This window comes from Peromyscus leucopus, chromosome 2 (assembly GCF_004664715.2).
Source record: "Peromyscus leucopus breed LL Stock chromosome 2, UCI_PerLeu_2.1, whole genome shotgun sequence".
NCBI classification, from domain to species: domain Eukaryota; kingdom Metazoa; phylum Chordata; class Mammalia; order Rodentia; family Cricetidae; genus Peromyscus; species Peromyscus leucopus.
In genome coordinates this window covers 68,131,534-68,158,129 of record NC_051064.1, presented here as the reverse complement: position 1 = coordinate 68,158,129, position 26,596 = coordinate 68,131,534, and the positions used below count along the sequence as shown (strand labels likewise).

General features: G+C 39.8%; 1 protein-coding gene across 6 annotated transcripts in view; it reads left to right on the top strand.

Moving 5' to 3' along the window:
* Slc44a1 (solute carrier family 44 member 1) overlaps positions 1 to 26,596 on the top strand; it is a 188,473-nt gene that overhangs the window by 112,387 nt on the left and 49,490 nt on the right. For 2 of the 6 annotated variants that reach the window (XM_028857756.2, XM_037202648.1), the window contains exons 13-16: positions 4,876 to 5,013; positions 12,916 to 13,152; positions 15,288 to 15,368; positions 17,745 to 20,114. In XM_028857756.2, coding sequence (XP_028713589.1) covers positions 4,876 to 5,013; positions 12,916 to 13,152; positions 15,288 to 15,368; positions 17,745 to 17,768 — 480 coding nt within the window. In that variant the 3' untranslated portion in view covers positions 17,769 to 20,114. Of the gene's footprint in view, positions 1 to 4,875; positions 5,014 to 12,915; positions 13,153 to 15,287; positions 15,847 to 17,744; positions 20,115 to 26,596 lie in introns of those variants that run through there. The other 4 variants (XM_028857757.1, XM_028857758.2, XM_028857754.2 and 1 more) reach the window with 2 other exon arrangements.

Below are 26,596 nucleotides of genomic sequence, written 5' to 3'. Positions count from 1 at the left end.
ATATGCTCCAATCCTGTTCCTGTTTTTAAACTAATGGATCTGCTCACCAATATCATTATTGTATTAATCTTAGTTTCAATACACGGATAAACATGTCATTGGGTTCATCTTTCTGCAAAGATAATCTCTTTTCTCTTAATTCACATCTTTTTTTTTTTTAAATTTTTGTTCTTGCGTTATTTGAAATACTACTTGAAAGCTTTCCTTTAGTGGGAATCTGTTGTGGGTGCTTATCCTTTTTAGACTCTCTTTGAAATCACTGCTTTTAATAGAGATAGTTTGTTTTTTGTTGTTGTTTTGTTCTGGGCCAACTATTAGATCACTACAATATTGGCCTGAGGAACATTATCAGAGCAAGTGCTATTTCTTCTCTCTCTCTCTCTCTCTCTCTCTCTCTCTCTCTCTCTCTCTCTCTCTCTCTCTGTGTGTGTGTGTGTGGTGTGTGTGTGTGTGTGTATGTGTCCATGTCTCTGTGTGCATTCACATGTGGGGAGCCCAGAGGTGGGTGTCCACTATCATCCTCTGTCACTGGCTACCTGTTTTTGGAGACAGGGTCTCCCAGTGAACCTGCAGCTTGCCGACTCAGTTAACCTGGCTGGCCAGCAAGCCTCAGGGAGTCTTCTGTCTCCCTAGTTGTGGGATTAAAGGTGCGGGCCACTGTGCCCAGATTTTTGTACAAGTCTAAGGCCCGAACTCAAGTCCTCGTGCACGGCAAACACTTTCCCGACTAAGCCACCGCCGAAGCCCTGGGAGGTGTTACTTCTGAGGTTGACTGAGGGAGTTAACACGTAGGGAAGCAGGCTAGGACTCCCTCTGTCTTTCTTTACTGAAACGAGTAGGACTTGTTGTAGAGTTCTCTTTCCGTCGTGTAATTTTTGTGTTGTTGTTTACTGTTATTTGTGTGTGTGTTGATGTCATCATCATGTACATGTGGAGGTCAGAGAACAGTTTTGTGGGATCGATACTCTCCTTCCACCTTTCCCTGGGCCCTGAGGATCAAACTCAGGTATCAGGCCTGCTTAGCAAGCACATTTGGCCCCGGAACCATCTTGCTGGCCTCTCTCATCATCTTCTTTTCCTCTCCATTTTTCCATTCCCTAAAAATCAATTTTAATGTATTGATGCCCTCATCCAACAGGCCAAAGCGAAATTGACTTTCTTACTATTCACCTCTAAGTGATTGACTTTTCCTTCACTTACCTCTAACACTGCACTTTCCATTCACTGTGTATTAGCCAAGAGGCGGTAGTTCCGTGGCAATGGTATCGAGCATGCCTGGCCTTTGCTTTATTGAGCTCTATAGCTAATATGAGAAAGTGGGCATAATGCTTCATTATAGTCAATAATGTATTCAAAGTATTTTTACATATCACATTATTATCCATGGTTATGTAAGTGTTTAGAAACTCATTTAAAAATAATTAATACTATCCAGAACAACCTGAAAAAAAAAAATCTTTAAAATTTGTCCTGGAACCAACTGATGACATACTAAAAGTCATTGTCCTTGAATTTTATACTTAACGTAAGTAGCTTGTCCCCAGGGAGATGTGCTTGGACTGGCTCCTTAGTGTCAGTTCTTAGCACCTGCTGCAGAAACCCTTTGAATACTCAGTGTCCGGGTTCCTGGAATGACTCCCTTCTAACACTCAACTGTCCTCTGCCTGTACCTCATTGGTAAGCTTTCAGCCCTCTGCTGAGCTTCTATAGCACCAAGTCCCGCCTCTGTGAGGCACGTCTTTAGCTTAACCCGTAGACTGACAGCTACTTGAAGGCAGAAACCTTGTCTTCTCAGAGGCTAGCAAAGTGTTCTTAGAGCTATGTGGTGCCAGTTATTCTTGGGCCATGGCTTGTTTGCTGCTGCTGTAGAGGATTTACAGAGGAGAATTGATGAGCCATTTATTATTTATAGGGTAGGCGCTAGACTTGTCCAAACAGCAACCTGTGAACTGTTGCTTGTTCTTTAGTGCTGGCTGTGACACGAAGGTGACGGTTTGTCTACTCTCACTGAATTCACATGAGGTGCAGGGGTTGCTACCCGTTCTCCTTCGGGCTTTGCGTCAGGCTGGGCTTGTTCTCCTCCAGCACCATTTGGGACTAGCTGTTTAACACTGTGTGCTGACTGATGCGTTCTTCTAGTCATAAAGCTTTTCTCTGTGAGCAGGAGTCATAGCAAGTAATCTTTCGTGTACCACAACACACACGTACCAAGCATACTTCATATTCATATACGTTAGCAATTCCCCAGTACAGCTATAAATAAGGCGTTATTTCCTGTGCTCTAGAGATAAGAAAATTGAGACCGGAGCAGTCGTAGCACATTGCTTGCCCTCGAGGTGGATGGAGTTTTTAAGCCTAACTTTACCTGGCCCTTTTGATATCTCACACTGCCTCTAGTAGTGTGTATATTGTGTGTGTGTGTACTTAAAAAACACAAAATACATTTTTACAAAAAATAGTCAAGTAGCTCACATTTCCATGTTTCAAACTATAGACTATAGTACGTGATGGATTCTCAGATGAACTCAGAAGTATTTATAGTTTGGTTAGCAAGGGTTGGATCCTTGCCGGAGGCAGCTGTAAGGATGGTAGCAGAGGAGCTGGGGGTACGTGAGCCTCCTGACTCAAGGAGACCCTGGTGGACCTGGAAAGGGAGCACATCACAGCTAAACCTGACTTGTTCCTAAGAACCTAATTGGTTTAAATAGGTTTTCCTATCCATGCTCCGTGGCTCTGCTAGCAATCCTAGCACTTGAGAGACCGAGGCAGGATGATCAGAAGTTCAGGGCTGATCCTGAGCTACAGAGTGAGTTACCGACAAACTTGAGATCTACAGTAAAACTGTTTAAAAATAAAAAGAAATTAATTGATTAATTATTTAGTGAGCTGCCCAGGTTTCTTAATTTTGGACATTATAATGATTTTTTTTAAATCAGAATGCATTTTTATTAGATTTTTTTATTCGGTTTTATGTGCATGAATGTTTTGCCTGCATATATGTATGCTTAATGCCTGCAAAGGACAGAAGAGGGCACTAGGTCCTCTGCAGCTGGATTTAATGGACAGTTGTGAGCCACCACTGGGTGCTGGGAAACGGACCTGGGTCCTTGGAAGAGTGCATTGATATGGGAGGGTATTTTCTCCTGAAAATGCATTGTTAATAACTTTATCATGTCTCACAGTACAGGCAATTAGGGCTGAGGATGTGACTCAGTGGTAGAGCATTTACCCAACAAATACAAGCACTGGAAAAATAGAGTAAATAACTGAAGGAAGTGAGACTTTTCTCCACATCCCATATTACTGAAGAGCTCTTCTGGTAAATTATTGAGTTACATAATAGGCCAGGCACAGTAGTACACGCCTGTAATCCAAGCACTATGGAGGTGGAGGCAGGAGGATCAGGAGTTCAAATCCATGCTTGGCTGAATAGCAAGTTGAGACCAGTCTAGACAACACGAACTCTAGTCTCAACAATGAAGTAAATAAATCAATAAGAACACTATGAAGGGCTAGGGCTATAGATTAGATTAGATCTGCTTGGCACATTTGAGCTCTAGGCTTGGTTCACAGCACCTAGGTGAGAAGGAAAAACAAGAATTATAATATGCTAAAAGATGGGAAGCTATTAAAACTTGAAATGGGTATTTTAGGCTATTGTTTCTAAAAGAGTGAGGAAGGAAGTCATATAAACTGTTACAGATCCTCAGTAGTGCTGCAGAACAGAGACCAGCCAATTTTTTTTTTTTTTTTTTTTTTCTGGAAAGAACCAGAAAGCATCTGGGCCTTAACGGCCATGTGGTCTTAGTGCTAAGTGCCTGTTTCTGCCAAATGAACAGGACTTTGTCCCAGTAAAACCTTATTTGTGAAGGCAGCCAGCAGACCAGGCGTGGCCAGTGCCCTTAGGTGGTCCCTTGACCATCCCTGCTCTGGAATAAATGGCTAGATGAATGTTTTTGTGAGTGCTTAGGGAGCCAGCAAGCACAGGGACCACTCTGTGTTCTTTGAGAGTAGGTCTGGCTGGAGCAGTGGCTTTCCATAGATTTCCAGCAGGGTTACTGTAACACAAGCCCAAAGGATGGTTTATTTTTACTTCACTGAGGCATTTTGCAGAATGTTTCAAAAGGAATTTTTGTACAAAATAGAAAAAAATGTGGAGCCCTGCAGTGAGGTAGTTAGTTAATTCTTTGGTCCCTGCTATCTTCTAAGTGATAACACAGGTAGGCAGATGGCCATGTAAGGAGGCAAGAAGTGAAGGAAGGAAGGAAGGAATTAATGAATGCTAATAGAAAAGCAAGGGTGTGATTTTTTTTTTTTTTAAAAAAATATTGTATCTTTTAGCTTTTGAAATAAACATATTCAGGTAGTCAGTTATCCCAGTTTTTAGGATGAAAATCTGTGTCTCAGAGTCCTGCCGAACTGCTCAGAGTGCTGTGACTCCCCACTGCACTACAAGCCGCTCTGGAATGATCTGCATTTTTAACCAACCAAGAAATGGTTAGCAGTGTACCCCTATCCTTCTAGTCACAAGTTTGAGACATCCAGGGAAGTTTAAATTATATGTGATTTTTGAAAGACAGAGAGAAAGTTCATGGATGTCAGAACGTTTCTCTGTGTTTGTGTTTTTACAGGTCCAAACTAAGAGGACTGGAAAGGGGCTTTTTTTTAAATCATAGCAGTTATACTCCATCTGTCCATCCATCCATCCATCAGTCCATTTATGCCTCATATGTTCTGTGCCCAGTCTTACTTTCTACTCATGAAAGCCGTGGGTTTGACAAGTCTTTTCACAAGCTGCATTGTAAATGTGCATGGTTTATGTCTTTCAAAAGCACATTTCTGGTGATTGATAAGACTCCTTCCCCCTTTGTCTAGAATGCATACACAGCCACAGCTATCAATAGCACCAACTTCTGCACCTCAGCAAAGGATGCCTTTGTCATTCTAGTGGAGAATGCTTTGCGAGTGGCTGCCATCAACACGGTGGGGGACTTCATGTTATTCCTAGGCAAGGTAAGACCAACTGCATTATCTGAGACAAATGTAATGTCTGAGTAAATGTATGAAATGTTGTTCTTTAATTAAAAAACTACCCGGCCTTGCACAAAACTAGAAGTCATTTACTATGTAGCAAACGTTAATAGCACCTTGAATATGCATTAGATACTTCTTAATTTACTTTATGTGTATTATGTTCATTTAATCTTCATAATAAATTTATGAGTTAAGCTCTATTATTCTCAGTTAACGGGAGAACTGACACAGCAGAGCTGATTGCCAGCCGGTCTCTCTGTATATATTGTGAACTAGAACAAATTCAGACGGATGAAGAGATAGATGGCACTGTGGGTAAAGGCACCTGCTGCACAAGTCTTGCGACCTGAATTTGATCCCTGGGGCTGACACCCATGTAAAGGCGTAAGAAAAGATCCACATACTTATCTTCTAACCTCCATTTGTATGTCATGGCGTGGGTACTCCCTCCCTGTGATGATACATACGCACCATTTTCACTCTATCTCTAATCAATCTATACATACATAGATACATTAATAGAAATATGACTCTATGTATAAATACATACATATGTAGATAGATATATACATAGAGAGAGATGGAGAGATAGAGAGATGGGGGTGTTTTCTCCATCATGTAGTCTTGGCTCTCAGGAACTCACCTTGTAGGTTAGGCTGACCTTGAACTCACAGAGACCCACTCACCTTTGCTAGAATTAAAGGTGTGTGGTTTTGTTTTTAAGAAGAAATCAGGAGAGCTGTAGCTTAGTAAAATACTTGCTAGCACATGCAGAGCTACAGGTTCAATCCTCAGAACCACACATACAAAAAAAAAAATTAGGAAACAGTCTGTGTAGTGACGAGGGTTGTCTTGACTGGTTCGTGTCAACTTGACACAAACCTAGACATGTCTGTGAAGAGGGAATCTTAATTGAGAAGATGCCTCCATGAGATTGGCCTGTAGGCAAGTCTGTGGAAGCATTTTCTTGATTAATGACGGATGTGGGGAGACCCAGGCCCTGGGCAGGTGGTCCTGTGTTGTATAAAAAAGAAGGTTGAGCGAATCATGAGGGGCAAGCCAGTAAGCGGCACCCTCTGTGGCTTTAGTTCCTGTTTCCAGGTTCCTGCCCTGACTTCTTCGGTGGTAGACTGTTTCCTGAAAGTGCAAGATGAAATAAATGCTTTCCTTTTCATGTTGATTTTGGTCATAGCGATAGAAAAGTAGCTAAGGCAGGGGCAGGATTGCACCTGCAGTCTGGAGTCTGGCTCCCTGGATTTAAATCTCGCTGCTGTCTTCTGATGTTTGTGCAACTATTTGTACAACTGGGATAATAATAGGGACATATTTTTAGTGTTGTGAGGCTTAAACTGGTTAATGCATGCAGGGTATCTAGGACAGTGCTTGACACATTGTTAGTTTTTGGTGAATGTTAGCAGTTTGGGGTGAATGTTAGATGTTATTATATAAAAGTCCTTTTAAAATAGAGCTGTTAGGGAACAAGACCTACTTTCTTTAGAGCTGAGAAAAGAGTTTATTCCATGCTATCAAAATCTACCGAATCATAAATAGCATTATACTTAGATTTCATTGCACCTGTATTTAAACCAGAAGTTATTTAGGAAATTGGAAAATGAGGAGAGAATTACACAGTTGCAGCATCACTGGAATGTCCCTCATGTGCCTCTGTCGCTCCAGTGAAGTCTCATAGACTTGTGTTCCTGTGGTGGGACAGTCTCAGCATACGTACCTGTTGTTCCCACTCTTTCTTCCCCCCAGTCTCGTCCACTTTCCTTATCTTGCCCTGTTGACCTTCATAGTTACGCACTATGGTCGATGTCCCACTAAACCCCACTCTTAAACACTGGGATGGAGCAGCCCCTATGCCTTCAAAAGGTCTTTGAGAAGACAAACAATTGTTTGGTCTAGTGGAAGAATAGCTCTGTGCAGTTCAAAGTGTGTATCGTCATAGGGAACTGTCATTTGAGAACAATTAAGGATAATTGCTTTGAATACCTGTAATTAAGTTTACATTGCAACAAATTTGCATGTGTCGTGTTTTTGTATGAGAGGACATTTTTATAGTAAAGGTGAAATGCATCAGTGTTCTTTAAGAGCCAAGAACAGGATTTTACAGTGTTGACTGAATATGATACATGTTGATTCAGCAAGGACTTAGATTCTTCATTTTGATTGTGCTACTTTTATTTACAAGTTTATAACTTACCCCTAGAGCTAAAATAGAATACACACACACACACACACACACACACACACACACACACACACACACACCCGGGGCTGGAGTTGGGAGGAAGCAGATGGACGAGGACAACTTATGCTAACTGGCAGTGCCTGATCATCCCATGGAAGGTGACCTATTACTGCCATCATTTTATTTCATAGCAGAGGGAACTAAAGTGTAGAGGGATCATTAACTGGCCACATTTTGAGGACTAGAATGTGGCAAGGCTAGAGTTCATATTCAGGCCTGTCTGATCTAACCATGTACAATCATTAATACAAACACACCTGATAATAGTTCTAAATATAAAATAAATGTAGCTTTATTTATAATAGGAGCCCTTTGTAAACAATGTAATGCTAAGCAATTGAGCAACGGCTTGATTTAAAAGCCAGTCTAATAAACCATGATCTTATTGTGAGTTTTGAATATGATAAAGAAATGTATATTATGTAGTCAGTGAAAAGCCTGAGTAAAGCTGGTGGGCTGTCACAATAGTGTTTAAAAATTGTGTGTCAAGGACTTGGTGACAGGCATGTACTGAGCATGCAGAAGGCCCTAGGCATGATCTCCAGCACCACCGACCAGAACACTAACAACCAGAATGTGCATTCGAAGAATGAAAGCTGATGTCTGAGAATGTTAGCAATGGATACCCCACACACCTCCCCACTAGTTTCCCTAGTAAGACAATTCTCTTTCCATGCAGTGTGCATTCCTTCTATAAGGAAGAATGCATAGGCAATGAAATGCAGTGGGTTTAAATTGATTTTGTGGGGTTTGCTTTTAAAATCCTAGTAATCTGACTGAAACGTTCTTTAAAAGATCGAATCCTTTTATTCACTCCACAAATATAGACTGCTTTCTTGTAATGTACTACAGACTGTCCTAGGTGCTGTCTGTAGGCCAACACAACTTAGGTGCTGGAGGAAAAAAGAAATCTGTATGCTCTTTCCACTTGGTATTATAAGCATTTCTAGTTTCAGAAAAATTTTCTAAATATGGTTATTCACTTGTATCATTTCCTGATCATTCCTCTGGTGTGTGTGTTTTTTTTAAACAGTTACACTATTCTCAAGTTTTTACGAATTAAGTTATATTACAATGACATTTCTTGCACAAATACTCCCATGTTTATTATTGCTGGCTTAGTTCAATGTTCAATCCTAGACACCTAGAAGTAGAATTGATTAGAGTTCTTAATGTGATTTACTAAATTAAAATTTTAATAACAACATAAGTGGAGGCTGGAGAGACAGCTTAGGGGTTAAGAGCATTTACTTATCTTGTACAGGACCCAGGTTCAATTCCCAGCAGCTACCAGTGGTTCACAAACATCTATTAACTCCAGTTCTAGGGAGACTACCTCTTCTGGTCTCCGTGGGCCAGGTACACATGTAGTACACATACATACATGTTGGCAAACACTCATATCCATAAAATTAAAATAAAATCTTTAATAATAACATCATTAAAAGTTACTTTTAAAACTATAAAATAAGCCAGGCGGTGGTGGCGCACACCATTAATCCCAGCACTCAGGAGTTAGAGACAAGTGGATCTCTCTCTCTTTCATATATATAATATATATTTATATATTTTTCTATGTATATTTATATATAGAGAGATACACATACATATGGTGCCTTTCATTTCACATATATACTTTTTCTGATCACAAATCCTTTAAAAAGAATTTTATTATAGTTAAATTGTTGCTGTTGTATAGAAATAGTTTCTGAGGAAAGTAGCTTAAGTAGATGATTATAAGCATTATGAAAGATGATCTCAAGGACTAACTATAGAAGAAATTATACTGAGTGGGAAAAAAATCTAATCTCAAAAGATTAGTACTCTGTTCTCATTGATAAGTTGTTGAGAGGCAACATTGTAGAATTAGAGATTTCCATAATGCACTGGATTTGTGGTCATCTGGTTAAAGATGACAGAGGGGTAATGAGGATACTATAGTATGGTCAAGTGAAGGACATGGTGATGGTGGGTATGTTCTTTGTCTGGACTGTGTCAGCACCTGTATCTCTTGTGGTATTAAACTATAATAGCATAAGATGATACCTCGGAGCTAGCTAAAGAGTACATGGACTCACTCTGAGTTATTCCTTATATTTGTATGCATCATTTCCTCAAATTTAAAATTCAATTTAAAAGTTTTAAAAGAAACAAAGTATAACATCACAGGTCCCCTTACTATAGAGCCCCAGTGTTCTCTACATAACAGTGAGTTAACATTTGGCAGAGGCAGTAGCCAAATCTATTAACTAGGTAAGTAGTCCTAGTTAATAGACTGTAGCTTATGATCATTAGCAAATGGTGTCCTAACAGTAATAGAGACTTGTAAGCTACAAGTCTAAGGTTTTTGTCTTAAAAAAAAAATTGATATTTGCCCCAATAAAGCTATGTCCCATTTTTTTAAAAAGGTGTTTTGATTTCTCCTGTGTGAAATTACTTTCCCTTTATTTTATAATACCTTTCTCCCATTGGTCATATCCTGTAGTTGACAGTTCATTTAAGGAAATGTTGTACTATAAATGCTATTTTATTGGCAAACATAAGTCTCTCAAAATATAGTTTCCCAGGAGAAGGTTATGATAAGTGCAGGATTTAAATTTGAGGTAGGGAATGGGGGAAAGAGGAATGCTGGGCAGGCATTGCTTCAGATGTTTTCAGAATGCAGATTTTACCATCATGGAATGTTTGTACTGTTATGATTCTTTCAAACGTTAAATGAACTTACTTGGGGCACAAAAGCCAAACACTAGCTGTTGTTCACATTTATATCTTTCTGACTCTAAAGCTAGCATTCTTTACTCCTGACTTCTCATATTCCTACCCAGTGCTTGAATTTCTTTCATTGTTTAAATATCTTATCCTCTGGAATTTAAGTCCAATCAGAAAATAAATAAATAAAAACTAGAGCACACTCATTTATTTATTTCTTCTGGGGATTGAACCTAGAGCTTTTTACATGCTATCCAAACAATCTACCACTAAGCTACTAATATAGCCAAGCCCTGCATTTACCTTCATTTATTAATGATATGTGTACATATTTTACTAACAAGTATTATGAGGAATATTTAAAAAAGAAATTTTAAGTGTGTGAAACATATAAAAAGAAGTTGAATGTTGTCTAAAGTGTGAGATGATTGGTGTGTAGTACTCAGGCATTGCTTCCTGAGATGGAGGCTGTGTACTTCATCAGTACCAAGGGTACTGTTAAGATTGGTACTCAGTACTCAGGCTCTGCTTCTTGAGATGGAGGCTGTGTACTTCATCAGTACCTGGGGTACTGTGTGTTTCTGGGCTTCATCTTTGACTCAATCAGTAGGCTCTTTGGAGCCAAAGCCCAAGAACCTGCATTCCTCACCTCTCTAAAGCTTGAGAACCATTAAGTCATCTCTGTTTGAATACATACATGACCCATCCATTCACTGTACTTTTCTGAGTGGCCCTACATGCAAGTACATGTTTTGTCTGTCTTCTGTGCCATTTAAGTTTGCCATTAAAATATTTTTTAAAAAATACATGATATTCTTTGGTTATATTTTGGCGTAATTCCCACATTTGTCTCTTGAGAGGAACTATCACTTGTTCTTGGAGTTATTTCTCACATGATGTAATAATATGCAGCTTTCCATCTTAACCTCTTTGTCTCAATAGCTACTTTGAGCCATACTTTTCCTAGAATTAACCTTAACATTTCAAATATGGCTTGTCTTTTAGGGGGATTATAAGAGCACAATGAACCCCAGCTTTCCCATAGAGTGTGTAGAATTTGAAGATAGTATAAGAAATAATTCATTCAAAAATTGAAACCACATGAGTAAAAGAAATAATACAGTTAACCATATATGGAAATCACTCAGAAAAGAAGCCACTATAAGAGATAATAAGTCTATGGCCATAAAAATAATGGGGTGTTGTTTTTTATTTTCTCTTTTGGGGGGCCCACCACCCAGCTCCCAAAGAAATCACTCACGGAGGCTTAGTCTTAATTACAAATGCCTGGCCTTAGCTTGGCTTAGTTTCTAAACAGCTGTCCTTAACTAACTTACCCTGTCTACCTTTTGCCTTTGGGCTTTTCCTGTTCTCTTACTTCTGTAAATCTTACTTTTACTCCGTGGCTTGCTGTGTAGCTGAGTGGCTGGCCCCTTGATCTCTCTTTCCAGATTTCTCTCTATATGTATTCTCTCTGCCTGCCAGCCCTGCCTATCCTTTCTCCTGCCTTGCTATTGGCCAGTTCTTTATTAGACCATCAGGTGTTTTAGACAGGCACAGTAGCGCAGCTTCACAGAGTTAAACAAATGCAAACATAAACAAAAATAATACACCTTAAAATAATATTCCACAACAGTGGAGTCTTCTAAAACTCTGGAAGACCCAGGTTTGGTCCATGAAAGCATCTGAAAGTGACTGATTTATAGCTCAGTTAGTGTATCACATGCATTATGACTCACAGTTAGTATGAAAGCAAAGGAGAGATGCTTTGTTGTTGATAGTGAGGATGCTTCAAGCTTCTGCCTGTCTTCAGCACTGCATAAGAAGTGAATCTAGAGTGTTTTCTTGTTTTTGTTTTTTTAAATCTGAAGTCTGGTGCTAAGCTAAACAGAGAGCCAGAAAAGAAAGTGTCTAAGATTCAGAATGTTAGTACCAAATACTTGCTGGGTTTTTACCTGTGAAGAATCATGGGGTTAGCATCATGTGGCATTATTTGAGTGGAGTCTGTTCCTTATCTGTGGCTTTGTACAGGTTGGCTGACATTTCCAAGAGTGTTCCCTAGTCTAAGAAATGGGGTTGATAATGCTTACGATCAAGTATTTATATCACTGGTTATCTGAAATACAAGGTGTTAAAAAAGACTATAAAAGACATGAGGCAAGGAAGCATCTAGGTGATTCTTCACAAAAAACAATTTGATTATTTTTATTTTAGTGGACATGGGCAACTTTTGCTTCACACATAGTCCAAACCTAAGCTTCATGGAAAATTACATTATAGTTACTATGTACTCCATATGAAATATGAAACACAGGACAAGTTTGAAGAATAGAGGTGATTGTTGCAGTATCATTTATATCTGAAAACAATGTAAATCTCTAATAGTAAGAAAATGGTTAAATAAATTCTAAATCACTAAGAAGATGAAATTATACAATTAAGGAAGTATTTGCAAAGCATTTATAATGATATTCCAAATTGTAATGAAGTCTTTTATTGTTTTTGTATATAATATGATTTCATATATATATATTTCATATATGTAGGAGTACTTTAAAAAACCATATATTAATTCTAGTATCAACAATTTTATGAATGTAAATGAAATTTTTAAAAATATTTATGCATCTATCTTAAAATTTATTACCCACTTCTCAATGGGTGAGGTTTATCAGGAACCATGGAAAACTAAGTTTCCTTTAATATGAACATGAATCATCTACTGTGTATTCTTAAATTGATTTGATGCCCATGAATGACTTCCTGTTGGGTCTATGTAGAGTGTACGTTGTGATTTGAGATGGAGCAGCCTTAGGCAGCAATCACTGATGAAGAGTTCTCTTTAAGTCTGCAGCGATGAAGACCTGTGGCTGGCGGTGGTGGGATACTAAGTGTGGTCTCTGCTCTTTCTGCTGCAGGTGCTGATAGTCTGCAGCACGGGTTTGGCTGGGATTATGCTGCTCAACTACCAGCAAGATTACACAGTATGGGTGCCGCCTCTGATCATCGTCTGCCTCTTTGCTTTCCTAGTCGCTCATTGCTTCCTGTCCATTTACGAAATGGTAGTGGATGTATTGTTCTTGTGTTTTGCCATTGATACAAAATACAATGATGGGAGCCCTGGCCGGGAATTCTATATGGATAAAGTGCTGATGGTAAGTACTTCAAATGCCCTCTGTTGCTTGAGGGATAAAAATAGTACCAGTGTTTTCAAAACACACTGTGTGGTTAATTTCCAGAGTAATTCAGTATTTAAATTATAGAACTCAATCACAAGTGAGGTTTGTTTTAGAAAAAATTGGGGTAGGTCTTCCTGGGGCAGAAGAGACCATTTCAGATCCACCTCCTGGAACAGTACTCACTAATAGCTCTAAGTACTCACTGTTCCATCCAGTCTGCCCCTCTCTGCATTACACAGATTTGAATGGACTTTTAAAACATGTCTTCTAGCCACTGATCTGATCCAAGTGTCCTCTCCTGAAGTGTTTCTTAAAGACAAAACTCCTGTTTTCAGATCTTGATTGCCTTTCTCCAGCAACCACTTATCCAAGCTATTAACCACAACCCTGGTTAAAACCCATCAGCCTACATCTCACAGGCCAGATTGAAGGAATTTGTAGTGAATACAGGAAGCAGCCTATAATTGTCAAAGTATTTTGTACTGACTCTCCATAAGCATATTGCATCCAGATTTATCTGTGCAGCCCCTGAAGTTCCTCTGTATTAGAAATTCAGCTGAATTCTGAAACAATTAGAAAGCCATATTCAAATGCTTTAAGGGACTGGAGAGTGATTCTGAGCACTTGCTGCTCAGGCAGAGGAGCAGGTATCATTTCCTAGCACTGGAATGGCACCCATACAACCTTCTGTCATTTCAGTTCCAGGGGATCCCACACCCTCTTCTGGCTTCCTGGGGACTGCACACCCATGGTGCACATATGTACAGGCACTCACCCATACACCTAAAATTTTTTTAAAAAATTAATAATTTAAGATTGCTTTAAATACAGTTTTATGGTAGTTAAATGATAGCAAACTAAAGATACTTAAGACTAAATATGATACCTTGAAACAGCTATTTTATGGTAGTGAGGTATCCAATTAAATGTGAAGTAAATGTGTAACTCTAAGACATACCCTTTTTCCTTCGGTAGTGAAAAATTGAAGGTAAGTGAACTGACCTGTTTGATACTGATTGTCCCCGACTGCTAGCATCATCAACTACATGTTGGATGCTTTCATAAGTTCTAAGTGAATTCTGTCTGGCTGTTTTCATATGGAATGTCATCTGTATTGCAGTCTCTTGTGACTAGAGCAGTTCAAGGGGAAATTTCTGTTGATCAAATTTTTTTTTTTTTTAAGGTAAACTCTCTGTAGCCCATGCTGACCTTGAACTTGTGCTCTCCCTGTCGCAGTCTCCCTGGTGTTGGGATTGGAGGCGGGAGCCGCCGTGCCCTTTGTTTTCATCAGGAGGAATACTGAGGGTAGTAGGGAAGAGGTACTCTGCAGGCTTTGATAGAGCGGTACAATCCCCCGGGGAATGTTCCTACTCTCCCAGCTTCTGAGCACAGGTTCTGGTTGGCGCTCTCCTTATCTCTGCTTTACGGAGTAATATCTAGAGCTATAATTAGCCGGATATGGATGATAAGGAGGAGGAAATGGTAAGGCTAGATAGCTGTTTTGAAAGTAGCTTGACTGTGGTTTGGCTTGGGTTTCAGGGGCGGGCAGGGTGCTGCTCTTTGAAGTATTTCATGCTTACTAGTCCTGCTTTCTAGGTCTTTGTTGTAAGTAGAATCTGATGAGTGGGGTGTGGTGGTGCACATCTATAATCCCAGGCTAGTGCAGGAGAATTGTCATGAGTTTAAAGCCAGCCTGGGCCATACAGTGAGTAGCAGGCCTGCCAGGGCTACATAGTGAAACCCTGGCTAAAAATTATATATATATATAAAATACTACAAACCAGAAGCTTTTGAAGCAAACTGTTTTTGGTTCATATTATCTTAATAAGGAAAACAAAACAAAAAAGATATTCTAAATGTGGGAAAAGCAAGCTCTTAAAACTGTTGGTTAGAACTAACATTATGTCTTGGAGCCATAGTGAAAATGTCAGAATGGGTGATGCAGGGAAGATTTTACATCTGCGAATTGCAATCCATTCTGACAAATTTAGTGATTTGCTTGTTCATTCAAAGTATTGTTTACCACAGTAAGGATGTACCGTTAAAATTCACCTACTGACCGAAATCTCAAACGGTCCCTGAACGAATGCCGTGTGGTCCGTATCTTGCAGGAATTTGTGGAAAACAGTAGGAAAGCGATGAAAGAAGCCGGGAAGGGCGGCGTCGCGGATGCCAGAGAACTAAAGCCGATGGTAGGTGGAGATGAGGAGGTGGCCGTCCTCCACGAGTTTCCCTTTCACTTCTTCTCTCTCTCTGTCTTCACTGACTGCACGTCCTCTGGAGAAGCGTTCGTTGTCTGTATCACGCAGGACATGCTGCTCTTTCTGTTTGTCTGCTTACCCATCACTTGGATGGCAGAACTCCTGTCCCAGCTGAGGCCACCATCTGTAAAAGTGAGCTGAAAGGAACAGCGGCGTCTCTGCCGGTGCTCAGAGGGCCGGGGTGCTCGCCTGCCTCCAAGTCAGAACGGTTTCTCTTGTTTTCTGGCTGTCAGGATTTAGTTTTCATCCCACTGGACATTTAGCGGTATGTTTGAAGCAGCAGTTCATTCTTACCATTTTAGAAGATAACCATGAAGGTTCCTTTCAGCTTGCTGAAGTTCATATTCCTCCTTTTGAAAAAAAAAAAAAATTGTTCTGTTTTCATTGCTGTCTTTACCTCTTTGCGGACTTTTTCTTCTGTTGCTCAGATTGTACTTTCTTTGCTGTTGTTGTTTCTGTTTGTTTTTTATTTGGTTTGGTTTTGTGTTATTTTCACCTGCAAACAAGGCGATTTCCATTGATACACACGTTCCATTTGGTAGGAAGAAGCTACTCTTCTCACACCTTAGCTGTAAAAGGAATTGTTTTCTCCAGTCAGTCACAGATGATAGTTAGATTTAGATAGGTAGATGACTTATACTTAAGTAGGTAGATAGATAGATAGACAGAGAGAAGATTAATGTATATGTGTATGGATGGATACATGGATGATCTCATAGATCAATAGACAGGAAAATAGGCTTTTTATTTGGGGGAGAAAAGTGACTTAATCAGTTTCGCACCCCAAGTTGTTTCTTTTATAGATAGTCTCCTGTAGGGTAATGGTACATGTCTCAAACCTATACTAGTCTAATTAGAATGATGCTACCAATCCAATAGTGATATGAAGAAATGTCACTTATACTGCCTAGTTGTCCTCATTGTTTAGGAAATCAAGAATCCAAACCTAAAACTTTAAAGGGACATATACAAAAAATAACTGTAAAGAACTGACTTTTGCCTCTCCCTCCTTTCTGGTGGTTGAAGCTTCCATTAAATCAATCTTCAGTAATAAGCATTTTAAGAAAGGTAGAAATATTTGATGTTGAAGACCAGCCAATTTGGCCATGGACTTGACATGTATTTCCATCATGACTCTTAGTAAGTAGAAGATGAATTGTGGTAGACCAGAGTACAAGTATCCCTTCCCTACCAGAAACCCTAATTTATAGACACTAATCCTAAGAGACCTGCCGAAGTTACATAGCGTTCTGTTAGAAGCCACAGCCTTTTCTGAATAGTATTTTCAGTTTTCACCTGTGGCCCGTACCCCAAGGAGTGTATTAATCTTCATGTGGGTTTTCCTTTCACTTTATGTTGCTCATTGGATCATAGCTTTCCTACAAGCTCTGTCCCCAAACACATCTTTTGTGTGCATTGTCCTGCTGGTGTGTTGGGCACTACAGTGTTTGACTCCCAAGAATGTCACTGTAAGTAGTTAAGAAGTGTCCCATTCCCTCCCCCCGGCCTCAAGCAGTGGCAAATGTGAGTGGACAGCCCTATTTCTTAAGCATGCCATTAAACATTTCTTCTCATGCCTGGTAAACATGATCAGAGTTGATGCCTACCTTCCCCCAGCCCTTGTATCTGAATTATCTGAGACCTTCACCACTGAAGCAAGGGGACCATAGAAAGTGAACCGCATGTTCTCATTTGCTGTTACTCTTTCAATGAAAGCTCTCCACGAGAGCATCATGTCTGTTTTGTAATACATACAGCAACAACCGCTGCCGCCTGCCTGGCTCCCTCCATATGGGCTGTCTTCATTTAGATTTTTTTTTTTTTTATCCTGTAAAAATATTTAAGAAAATGAGGTTTTCAGATTGTCCACTTGATAGGGGGTTGTTGAACTAAATAAGAAACTGCCACTTTTCCTCTTGAACTATTTAAGAGAGCCTCACTAGTTTAAAACACTTCTTAAGATTCATGAGGTCTCTCTACAATTCTTAGAAGAGTTTGCTGAATGTAATGCTTTGGAGATCTGGCTGTCTGCTTGCAGTTGTACAAGGACAAGATTTCAAAGGGAAACCCGAGCCCTCTGGGGGTGTGGGCTGGAGTAGTGGAGGAATGGGCTGGCTATACATGTTTCACTGGTGACCTGAAGGATATATGGCCTCCAGTATTCCAGCATCGTAGGTTCAAGAGAGGAGTCTCAACCTATTTTGCCCGGGTGCTGTTGTGACCATGTGTGAATGCTAATAGCATCATTCGTATCTCCTTGCAATGGTAATTTTCTAAGATTATACTCTGTATGACTTTGTTTTCTAGGCTTCGGGAGCAAGTTCTGCTTGAACGTAGCCGGCGGTTATGGACCCCATTGACATTCCAAAACAATATATACACATAACTATGTATTTGTGTGTGTGGGTGTGTGTATATATGTATATGTATGTGTGTATATATATGTATATGTATATATACACACACACACATAATCAGCCAAAATCAGAGAAAAGGAACAGGGATTTAATACCTTTTTTATGCTTATTTTTGTCAAACATGTACTCCTTTCATACGGGTGGCTTTTACAAGGCAACTTCCGTCGTTTAATGTTTTCAATTGTAATTGTCTTAATGGAAATGTTAGATTCATATCTGATTGACATTTTTAATAACTAGAGGAGATTTTAACTTTAGTTACTTAAACTAGGTAAAATTATTGTACCAAATTCTTGTGTAAGTTTTTGCAGGGATGATTTCCCTGGTGTACGTTTCAAATCAGCATCTTATTTTACTGATGCCTAAGTCCTAGTACGTCAGACTAGGCGTGTGCGTTCAGACAAATAGGAGATTTCTCCAATCTGTTTCCCCCAATCAAACAAGCCATGTCATTTTACTTTGAGACGCATATGAGTGGGCCCATTATGGGGAATTTCATAATAGCTCATGCATTTGTCAGCTGGACATTCAAAAGTAACCAACTCCTCAGGTATTTGTAGTTTACCCTAATGCTTCTAGAGAAGAAAGTAGGAGACCTAGAGAAAGAAAGGGGTAGATAATCTTTATTATGCAAACTTTTTTCCTGTATTTTGTCTCTTTCCTTTTTGACTTCTAGTAGCATCCACCACACATCCGTGTGCCTGATTTAAAGGAAGCTGGGGCACCCAGCCCGTTTAGCCTTTCCGTTTCTGTGTATTGATTTTCAGCTTAGGTGATTCTAGAAGGCGTAAGAGAGAAACATGAAGCACGAAGCATTGGGAATTCCAGTGCTTTTGCTCTTGTTTCAGAGACAAGTCAGGAGCTTAGGGTTCAACGGCCATCTGTTCAAATGCTCGCTATCAAATCTGAACACACTGGCAGGTGCTCCCCTCCTTGGTCATCCATTTTGAGTATCCAGAGTTCTACAATGTTTAACTGAAGAATTGGTTAGTGTTAATCTTCAAGTGTGAATGTTCTTTATGTTTGGGGGTACGTTTGGGTTTTTTTTGTTTTGTTTTGTTTTGCTGGGGTTTTTTTAATTCCTAAAGCTTACCAGATATGAATGGCTAATATTCCATTGTTCTGCTTATTGTAATGGTGAATGCTTTAAGAAAAAAAAGTGTAATTTGCTAAGAATAATTCATGATCTGTTTATGCGATAACTCCTTTTTGTTACAATTTTTTTAAAAAAAGCTATTTTTGTTAATGTAAAGTAAATATTTCAGAGCAAATTTTTTAAACTTATTGCACTAAATACAGGCTCTGTTTAAAAAAGAAAAAGCCTCAGCATTTATCATTCCATGGAAAGAAAATCTTTTGAAAGAAAGCATTGCCTATCAGAACTAGACAGTGAATTAGACTGGTGTTATGGAATTGCACACGGTGTCCCGAGGGCTCAGTAAGCAGCTGTTTGCTAATGTGCTTCCTTTCAAAGGGTTGGACCTTTAAATTGCTGCAAAAGGTAAATTGTATTTTCTTTTTTAAGTACTGGTGTTCTTTAATCTAGCTAGGCTAAATTTCGCTAAATGCCTTGGTTTCTTTTCAAGCTCATGAATATTTCTGAACCTTCAGAGTATTTGCAATAAGAGTCTGGATTAAAATGACAACAAACCACACACACACACATACAGTTAAGAGTTCATGTCTAAGCAGGATCCGGGAAACCAGTGTTGAAAGCATAGCTGTTGTGAAATAACAATTCGCCAGAAATTAACATCTAACATCTAGTGTTGCCAAATAGTGTCACTGTACTTTTATATCATTTGAAATGGAATTTAATTATGTAACTAACAACTGTCCTACTAGGTGAGAGAGAAAAATCAGAGTACCATGTGACTCATAGCCACCCCGATTTTGGACATTCAGAAACATTGGGAACTAAGGTTAGAATGGGCCAAAGCCTGGAAGATGGGTCTCCCACCGGAAGACATTCCAGGAGCTAGCCATTTTAGGAGGTGTCCCTCCAAAGTGACCTGATGATGGACTTGAGCTTGGGAATCAGGTTCTGCTCACTTGGACATCCCTGCATCATGGACTCTTGCTGCCCCTGTTCCATGTGCTCGCAATTCCAGCTACTGGAAACCACCAGGAATGCTTTCTAATTATCATTTGCAACTAGAACTGTAATCAGAAAAGAAAATTTGTATTTTTGTATAACTTGATTGTGTGCCATTTTATATAACAGGTCCTGTTTTACAAATAAATTTTGTTTTACTAACATTGTGTTTAGAAATTATGATCTATGTGTTTAACCATGTCATTTGAGTTCAATTAATTTCCAGGCTGTTTGCCCCAAGTACATTTGTGTGCCATATAGTTATATGCAGATATGCATATCTATTATACGGGTGCACACAGAGAGATATTTGACGTGTGGAATATCGCTCTGCCCTGAGCTCCATTCTTTGATTACTTTTCGAAGGCCTGGCCGAGGCCTGTTAGTCATACTTAAGTGTTCCGCTTGGGTACCTGCTGCTGCCTCTTTCATCCATCCGCAAGTCATTCTCCTAGCTATGGGCTGCCTTACTGCATCTGCTCACCGCTTCCATCTTCTGCCCAAGTGAGAAGAATAGACCCAGAGCAAAACTGGTCTGTGAAAGCTGGACACCTGGATAACTTTATTAACCATTTTGTTCTGTATTGTGACTTCTTCCTTTCCCTGTGATGGTTTTTCAACACCACACTGTGGAGTCCTGTCTCTGGCGTTAGACGTGGGGTCTCCTTTTAAAAATGGTAGTGGTCTTCTCAGTGCCACATGGTCTCTGCCACCAGGTACTTTAGAGTCTGGACTCTAAATGACTTAGACCTTCTGGACTCCTGCCTCTAGAATAAGTTGTCCTGTTACTGTAATGTGGGAGGAAAAGGGATGGATTTATTTCAGTGTGAATCCATGAGCCCCATCTTCAACAAGAGGCTTACTAGTGCAATAATAATAAATCATTAACACTTAGCAAGGGCACTAAGATTGTATAATCCCTGCATGGATGAGCAGAGCTCAACACAGGTTGTTCCTTGACACCATTTAATGCAATGGTTAATGTTTAGGATTAAAGTTTTCATCCTAGCCTACAGATAATAATGTCTAACTCCATGCCACTTAAGTAGCTTAGCTGGCTTGGTTCTCAGTCTTCCCCAATGGAGGTCCTAATGAGTGTATTTAAAAATTATGCTTGAAAGACATGTTTTCTTTGATAGAGGTGCCCTTTTACTCTTAGTTTTTCTTTCCTTCCTTTTTTTTCTTCTTTCAATGAAAGGCATTAAGCATCTAATTATAACCTCTGCCGAATACCACGGACCATGATATTTGCCTTCTAAACACATTCTGAAGATTACACCCTGGTTAGATATGGACCCCTTTATTCTGGTCCTGGCTGCTTAAAGTGTGACTGACAAATACCTCTTCCTCCTCAGAATAGTACCGGAAATGCATACTCCAGGTACCTGCAAGCCACACAGTGCCACCCCCCCCCCCACACACACACACTTCTGGGCCTCAGACATCCCTGCCATGCACAGCCCCTGTTGCTCTGCTCTTCCAGGAGGTCCCACTACAGTCAGAGCAGCGTTCTGAAATCGGCTCCAAACCCAGAGCTATCGGTTATAGTGACCTGAACATTTTATTTTATTTTTAGTTTTTGGCTTCTCGTTTGAATTGGGGTTCCCAGTAGCCGTACTGCAGTGTCTGAGAAATTTCCTTCAAAGGGGTCTGTGAGCTTTTATCTTTTAATAAGTAAGCTCTGGGCTGCGGGCATAGTTCAGTGACAGGAGCAGTTGTTCAGCATTCACAAGGCCCCTCACCACCCTTCTCCTTAAAACGTCAGTAAGTCAAGCTCACTGTTGCTTTGCATTGGCCACTTGGAAAACAAACAATCCACCAGAAATCTGCAGGCTTATCAGTGCTCCTGATGCTGTTCATCTCCACATGCCTTTCATGCATTCCGTCTGACAGATAGAAGTGCTTGCTACAGCTAAGATGTGGTCTGTGAATATATATTAGAGAATGATGGGATCCTAAGTAAATGCATGAGGCAGAGATTTGTGTGTTTCGTATTCTAGCATAGAATGATGCCTTTTGCTTTAAATGCATATTCATGTAGCTATGTTCATTACGGAATGTGTGTTGGCCCTTTTGAAAAGTAGCCATTGTTCATATGCAGTGGCTGCTTGCAGAATTAACTTGTCTTCATTTAGTGGCATATGATCCAGGTTTTGAAAAGACAGGATCTTTGAGTATGTCAAGAAAAAAAAAAAAAGTCTAAAGTTAGCAAAAACTTAAAAACAAAAATAAAAATTCATATTTTATATACAGTGAAAAGTTTGAGATAACACACTTTTCCCATTGAATTTCATAAATTTGAGCCAAATCTTATATTCCATATTTTAAGAGAACAATTTCAATTCAAAATTTAAAACTTTAAAATTACCTTTCTTACAGAAAACCTCAATGCAGAACTTTTAACTTGTGACTTTCTGCGGAAAACCTTTCTTTTCTCTCTTTCTTTTCTCTAGAACTATTGTGTTCTTTCTTCCTCCCCGTTTTGATTTCTTTATTTGTGTAACAATAGACCAACAATTGAGTTTCTTTCTTGCATGAACATTTGCTGCTTTTGTAAATTACAAATGCAGGATTTAAGTTTGTTATTTTTTAGGGGGATGTGCATTTATTCAAAAGATAAGAAATGGTTAGGGACCCAAATACTCAGTTTTTATACTCGGTTTACAGTCTAAATGATTTCTTTCCCAGACCAGAAAACTCAGAAAAATCAAGCATTTCTTCATAATCTAACCAAGATCTAGTTGATTATGAAAACATTGATTCTTTTATACATGTTTCAGATGTTTTTCACTATTTGCTGGTATCCAAATTTAGTATTTGAAATTCAAAACCAGGTTTGAGTGACATAGGGTCCCTTTGTACTTGTGGAAGCTTTGAACTGCCTCCTAAATGTATCTCACTGCATCTCTTAACATGTTCCTCCAAGTGGTCAGACCTCCTACTGCCTATCCATGGGGATGATGCTCATGACCTCTGACCTGAATCAGTTTTAGAGCTGAAAATAGTATGTGCTTTAGTTCTAGGTTTGGAAGTAGAAAACCACACTAGTCTGAATGGGCAACATTGAATCATTACACCAATTAGAAGTATGAGGTGGGATGTGTCCTGGGGAAATTTCTGGCAATGAACCAAATTCTTTCCAGTGGGATGGGGTGCACCCTAAAAGAGATGAAAAGAGAATCCTTATAATTATCCATCTACCAAAACACAACTATTTTGATGTACTCAGATATGGCATTATGTGGCACAGTGTGACCAGTATATAACTGTCTTAAAATACATCCGTCAACACGAAGAAAAACAGATGAAGATAATGACACCCTGAGCTAACTGAAGGAGAGTGGGTACTTGATTTAAAAAGAAAAAAAAAAATGTTGAGTGGCCAATTGGAGGAGCTGATGCTGGGAGTAGACGTTGAGTCTCACCCTCACTCCACCGAACACACACACACACACACACACACACACACACACACACACACACACACCAGCCTGGGAGGTGTTGTCTTGTCTTTCACTTTCTCACACACTAGAGAGCAGGGATAGACCACTCTGCTGATGGATCCTGCCTTCATTTTCCATGTCCACTCCTTCATGCTTTGAGGAAGCCTAAGGGGTCCTTTGCTTGCACAGCTCACCATTAAGTATGTAGCAGCTCTCCAGGAAGGCTCTTTAGGCCCTTGGAAAAGTGGGTTGAAGTTTATTAAAGGTTTGACCCCAGTGGATCCCAGTTCATAGTCAGATGTTAAACCCCATTGTCTGACTGAACAAAGCAGTAGCAACCTCACTGGCAGGTCAGCGGAGAAATAACAAAAGTCAGCTCTCTACCCTGAACCCTTACAGCTGGAATGAACCTTCCACAGCTGTAAATGGAGAGGCCACTGCTGTAAATTTGTGTAACTTGATTGGTTCATTTGTCACAGAAGCATATGACTTAAAGGGAACTTTCTGACTTTTGTCTTTGAATTTACCTACACATCCTGCTGGTTAGGAATATCGTTTGTGCTAGTTGTTGCTGGAGAAAGGGATTTTAAATTTATAAGTAAGTAAGCTGTGGAAAGGTTTGGAGAATACATGCAGAGATAGAAGGGGTAAATCAGCTTCTAAAAACTGTGAAGACCCTCTTCCTTTACCACGTGGTTATCAGGTCCAGGCCTCCTTGCCCCATAAACTGTATTAGAAATATATTACATAGAAATGTGGTGGCTGGAGGTTTTGAGCCAGGAACTATAAACTAACTCTCTCCCTGGCCTCTGGGTTCTAGTCCTCTACTCAGCACTTCTTGAGTTTTAATGTCCAAAGATGATCATAAGAACCAAGTCAACCCTTTCTGTGTTGCTCTCTTGCTCCTCTTTATTGATGCCTTCCGATCCCTCCCATCATCTCTGAACACTGAACTGTATGAGAAGAAGTGTCAGTGTGATAGTCTCCGAATAGTTAGGAGCACTAAGGCACTTCTGCTAGATCTTGCATCTAATGAAGTCAGTTCAAGTAGGTTGTTGTCTGGTTAGAGTACAAGACATGCGGGAGAACTCTACAACTGACAGGCAGGGAAGAGCATGAAGGCATCTAACAAAATGCCAGAGGCTCTGGGAAAACAACCAAAGACAAAAGCCTGTCTTTTTGCAGACCAAATGGTCAAATTATCCATACTGCCTGGCCCAGCCTTCCTGAACTTGAGTTTAGGCTAGAACTTGTAGAAAAAAAGACAACCAAGTTTTGAAGGCCTGTCAACACAGTAGGGCCCCCGCTGTTGTTCTCTCAGGCACTCTTACATCCCATGTCAAGCCTAGCCATTGTCCTGGGTGATGAGAATGTAAACAACATTCTAATGCACGTTTGTCCTCATTTGTTTTCAGAGTGTTGAAATAAGTTTTTGTGTCACATCTTGTCTCTTTTCATTAAAAACAGAAGAACTCAGTTGAGCCTCCATGGATTATATAGTTTGGGGTCATCTACCTTCGTGTTATTTTTGGGTTCTTTCTTATTATTGGCGTCACTACACTATGCATGTGAGGAAACAAACATGTAGGTGCTTGACCATGCCCCACAGATGCACTTGTAGCCCTGGTATTTTGACTGTCGTACTAACACAGTGCAGACGTTACACTCAGAGCATCATGCTCTCACAGCACTGAAGAACTATGTATATTAAGCAATCCACTTTCTGGAGCGATCAACTCTTGCAGGCAGATGAATGCCTGGAGCTCTGAATTGGATGACATTCCATCTAGCTTCAGAGTTCAATGAGCTTATATGAAATGGAGCTTTGAAATGTTTGACTTGTGCAGAAATATGAACTAGAAAAAAAAGTGCTGGTCTATTGCTGTTTTCTCTGTATGGACTCAGTTGCCAGAATTATTATGAAAACTGTATTTTAGTCTAACAAATGTATAGAATTTTTTATGTAACAAATAAAATTTTATAGGAAAGAATGTCCTTGTCTACTGTGTCCTAACCCTTTCCCATACTCATGGTGGTAGTTGATAGAAAGTAGTCCTGGCTTCAGGTCAGGCTACTGCTGCAAGAGGAGCAGAGAACTTCCCAGCTCCTCTTCCTCCTCCTCATCTGAGCTTGTTCCAGGGTCTTAGACTATAAAGTATTAATGTGCCAAGATGTGTTTCTAAAGTCCAAAGTGTATCTACTGCCCAGCCAGGCTTCCTTGCTGGTATCTGAGTGACCATGTGGCCATATAACTGATAGAGTTACGGAGTTACAACTGAGTCCAATCCAGGTAGAAGAGAAAGGCCTCGATGTGCGATCTTAACCATGGAAAGCGTTCATGGCACAGGTGCAGTAGCACAGGTACCCAAAGCCTCCATTTGTAGTGAATTAGTGGGTGTGTGCAGTTGAGGCAGGCCATCATTAAAGCAGCAGCTGTGCCCCCTTCGAATTTGTAAAAGATCAAGTTGGTTCAAAACTAACCATTTTAAGTGGTACTAAGGATTCTGGAAGGGATTGGCTTCCTGCGTGGAGGATCTGTGGCCAGACCAGGAAATCTCTCCTTGTTTTATAACTTGCGAGTTTTCCTGAGACCTGAGCTTCAGAGCGATGCCTAGGTGGCCCTGGTGTGTATGTCAGGCTGCTAAAAAGAGCTGCTAACAGCATTTGTGAGGCGTCTTCAAATACTGCAGGTGTTTGAGATACTGAAGAACTAATCAGTCTAGACTCGTGGTTTTTTTTTTTTTTTTTTTTTTTTTTTTTTTTTTTTTTTTTTTTTTTGGCATGGTTCTGATACAGAATTACATCCCTTCTATATAATCCTTCTAATGACCGAGGAGCTTATGAAAAGTCTCATTTCCTGAACGGTACCCTAAAGTCATTCTCTGTGCCTATGGTCATGAAAAGTATGTCCTGTCATAAAGCCCCAAACTTCAGAAAATATAGGAAGATCCAAGCTCTTTGACACGTGTCCCTTAATGATAGGGATACGGTCTGAAGAAATGCATCATCAGACAATGTCATTGTCATGTAGATATCTTAGAATATGTTATGCAAACTTACATGGATGCAGTATCCCTGGGTAAAATGATCTTAGAGGAGACTGCCTTGATAAATGCAGTTAATTACTGACCAAAATATTACGACTGTACTCATGAGGCCCAACTTAATGCACATACAGTGATGAAAATCTGAACTGGTCAGATG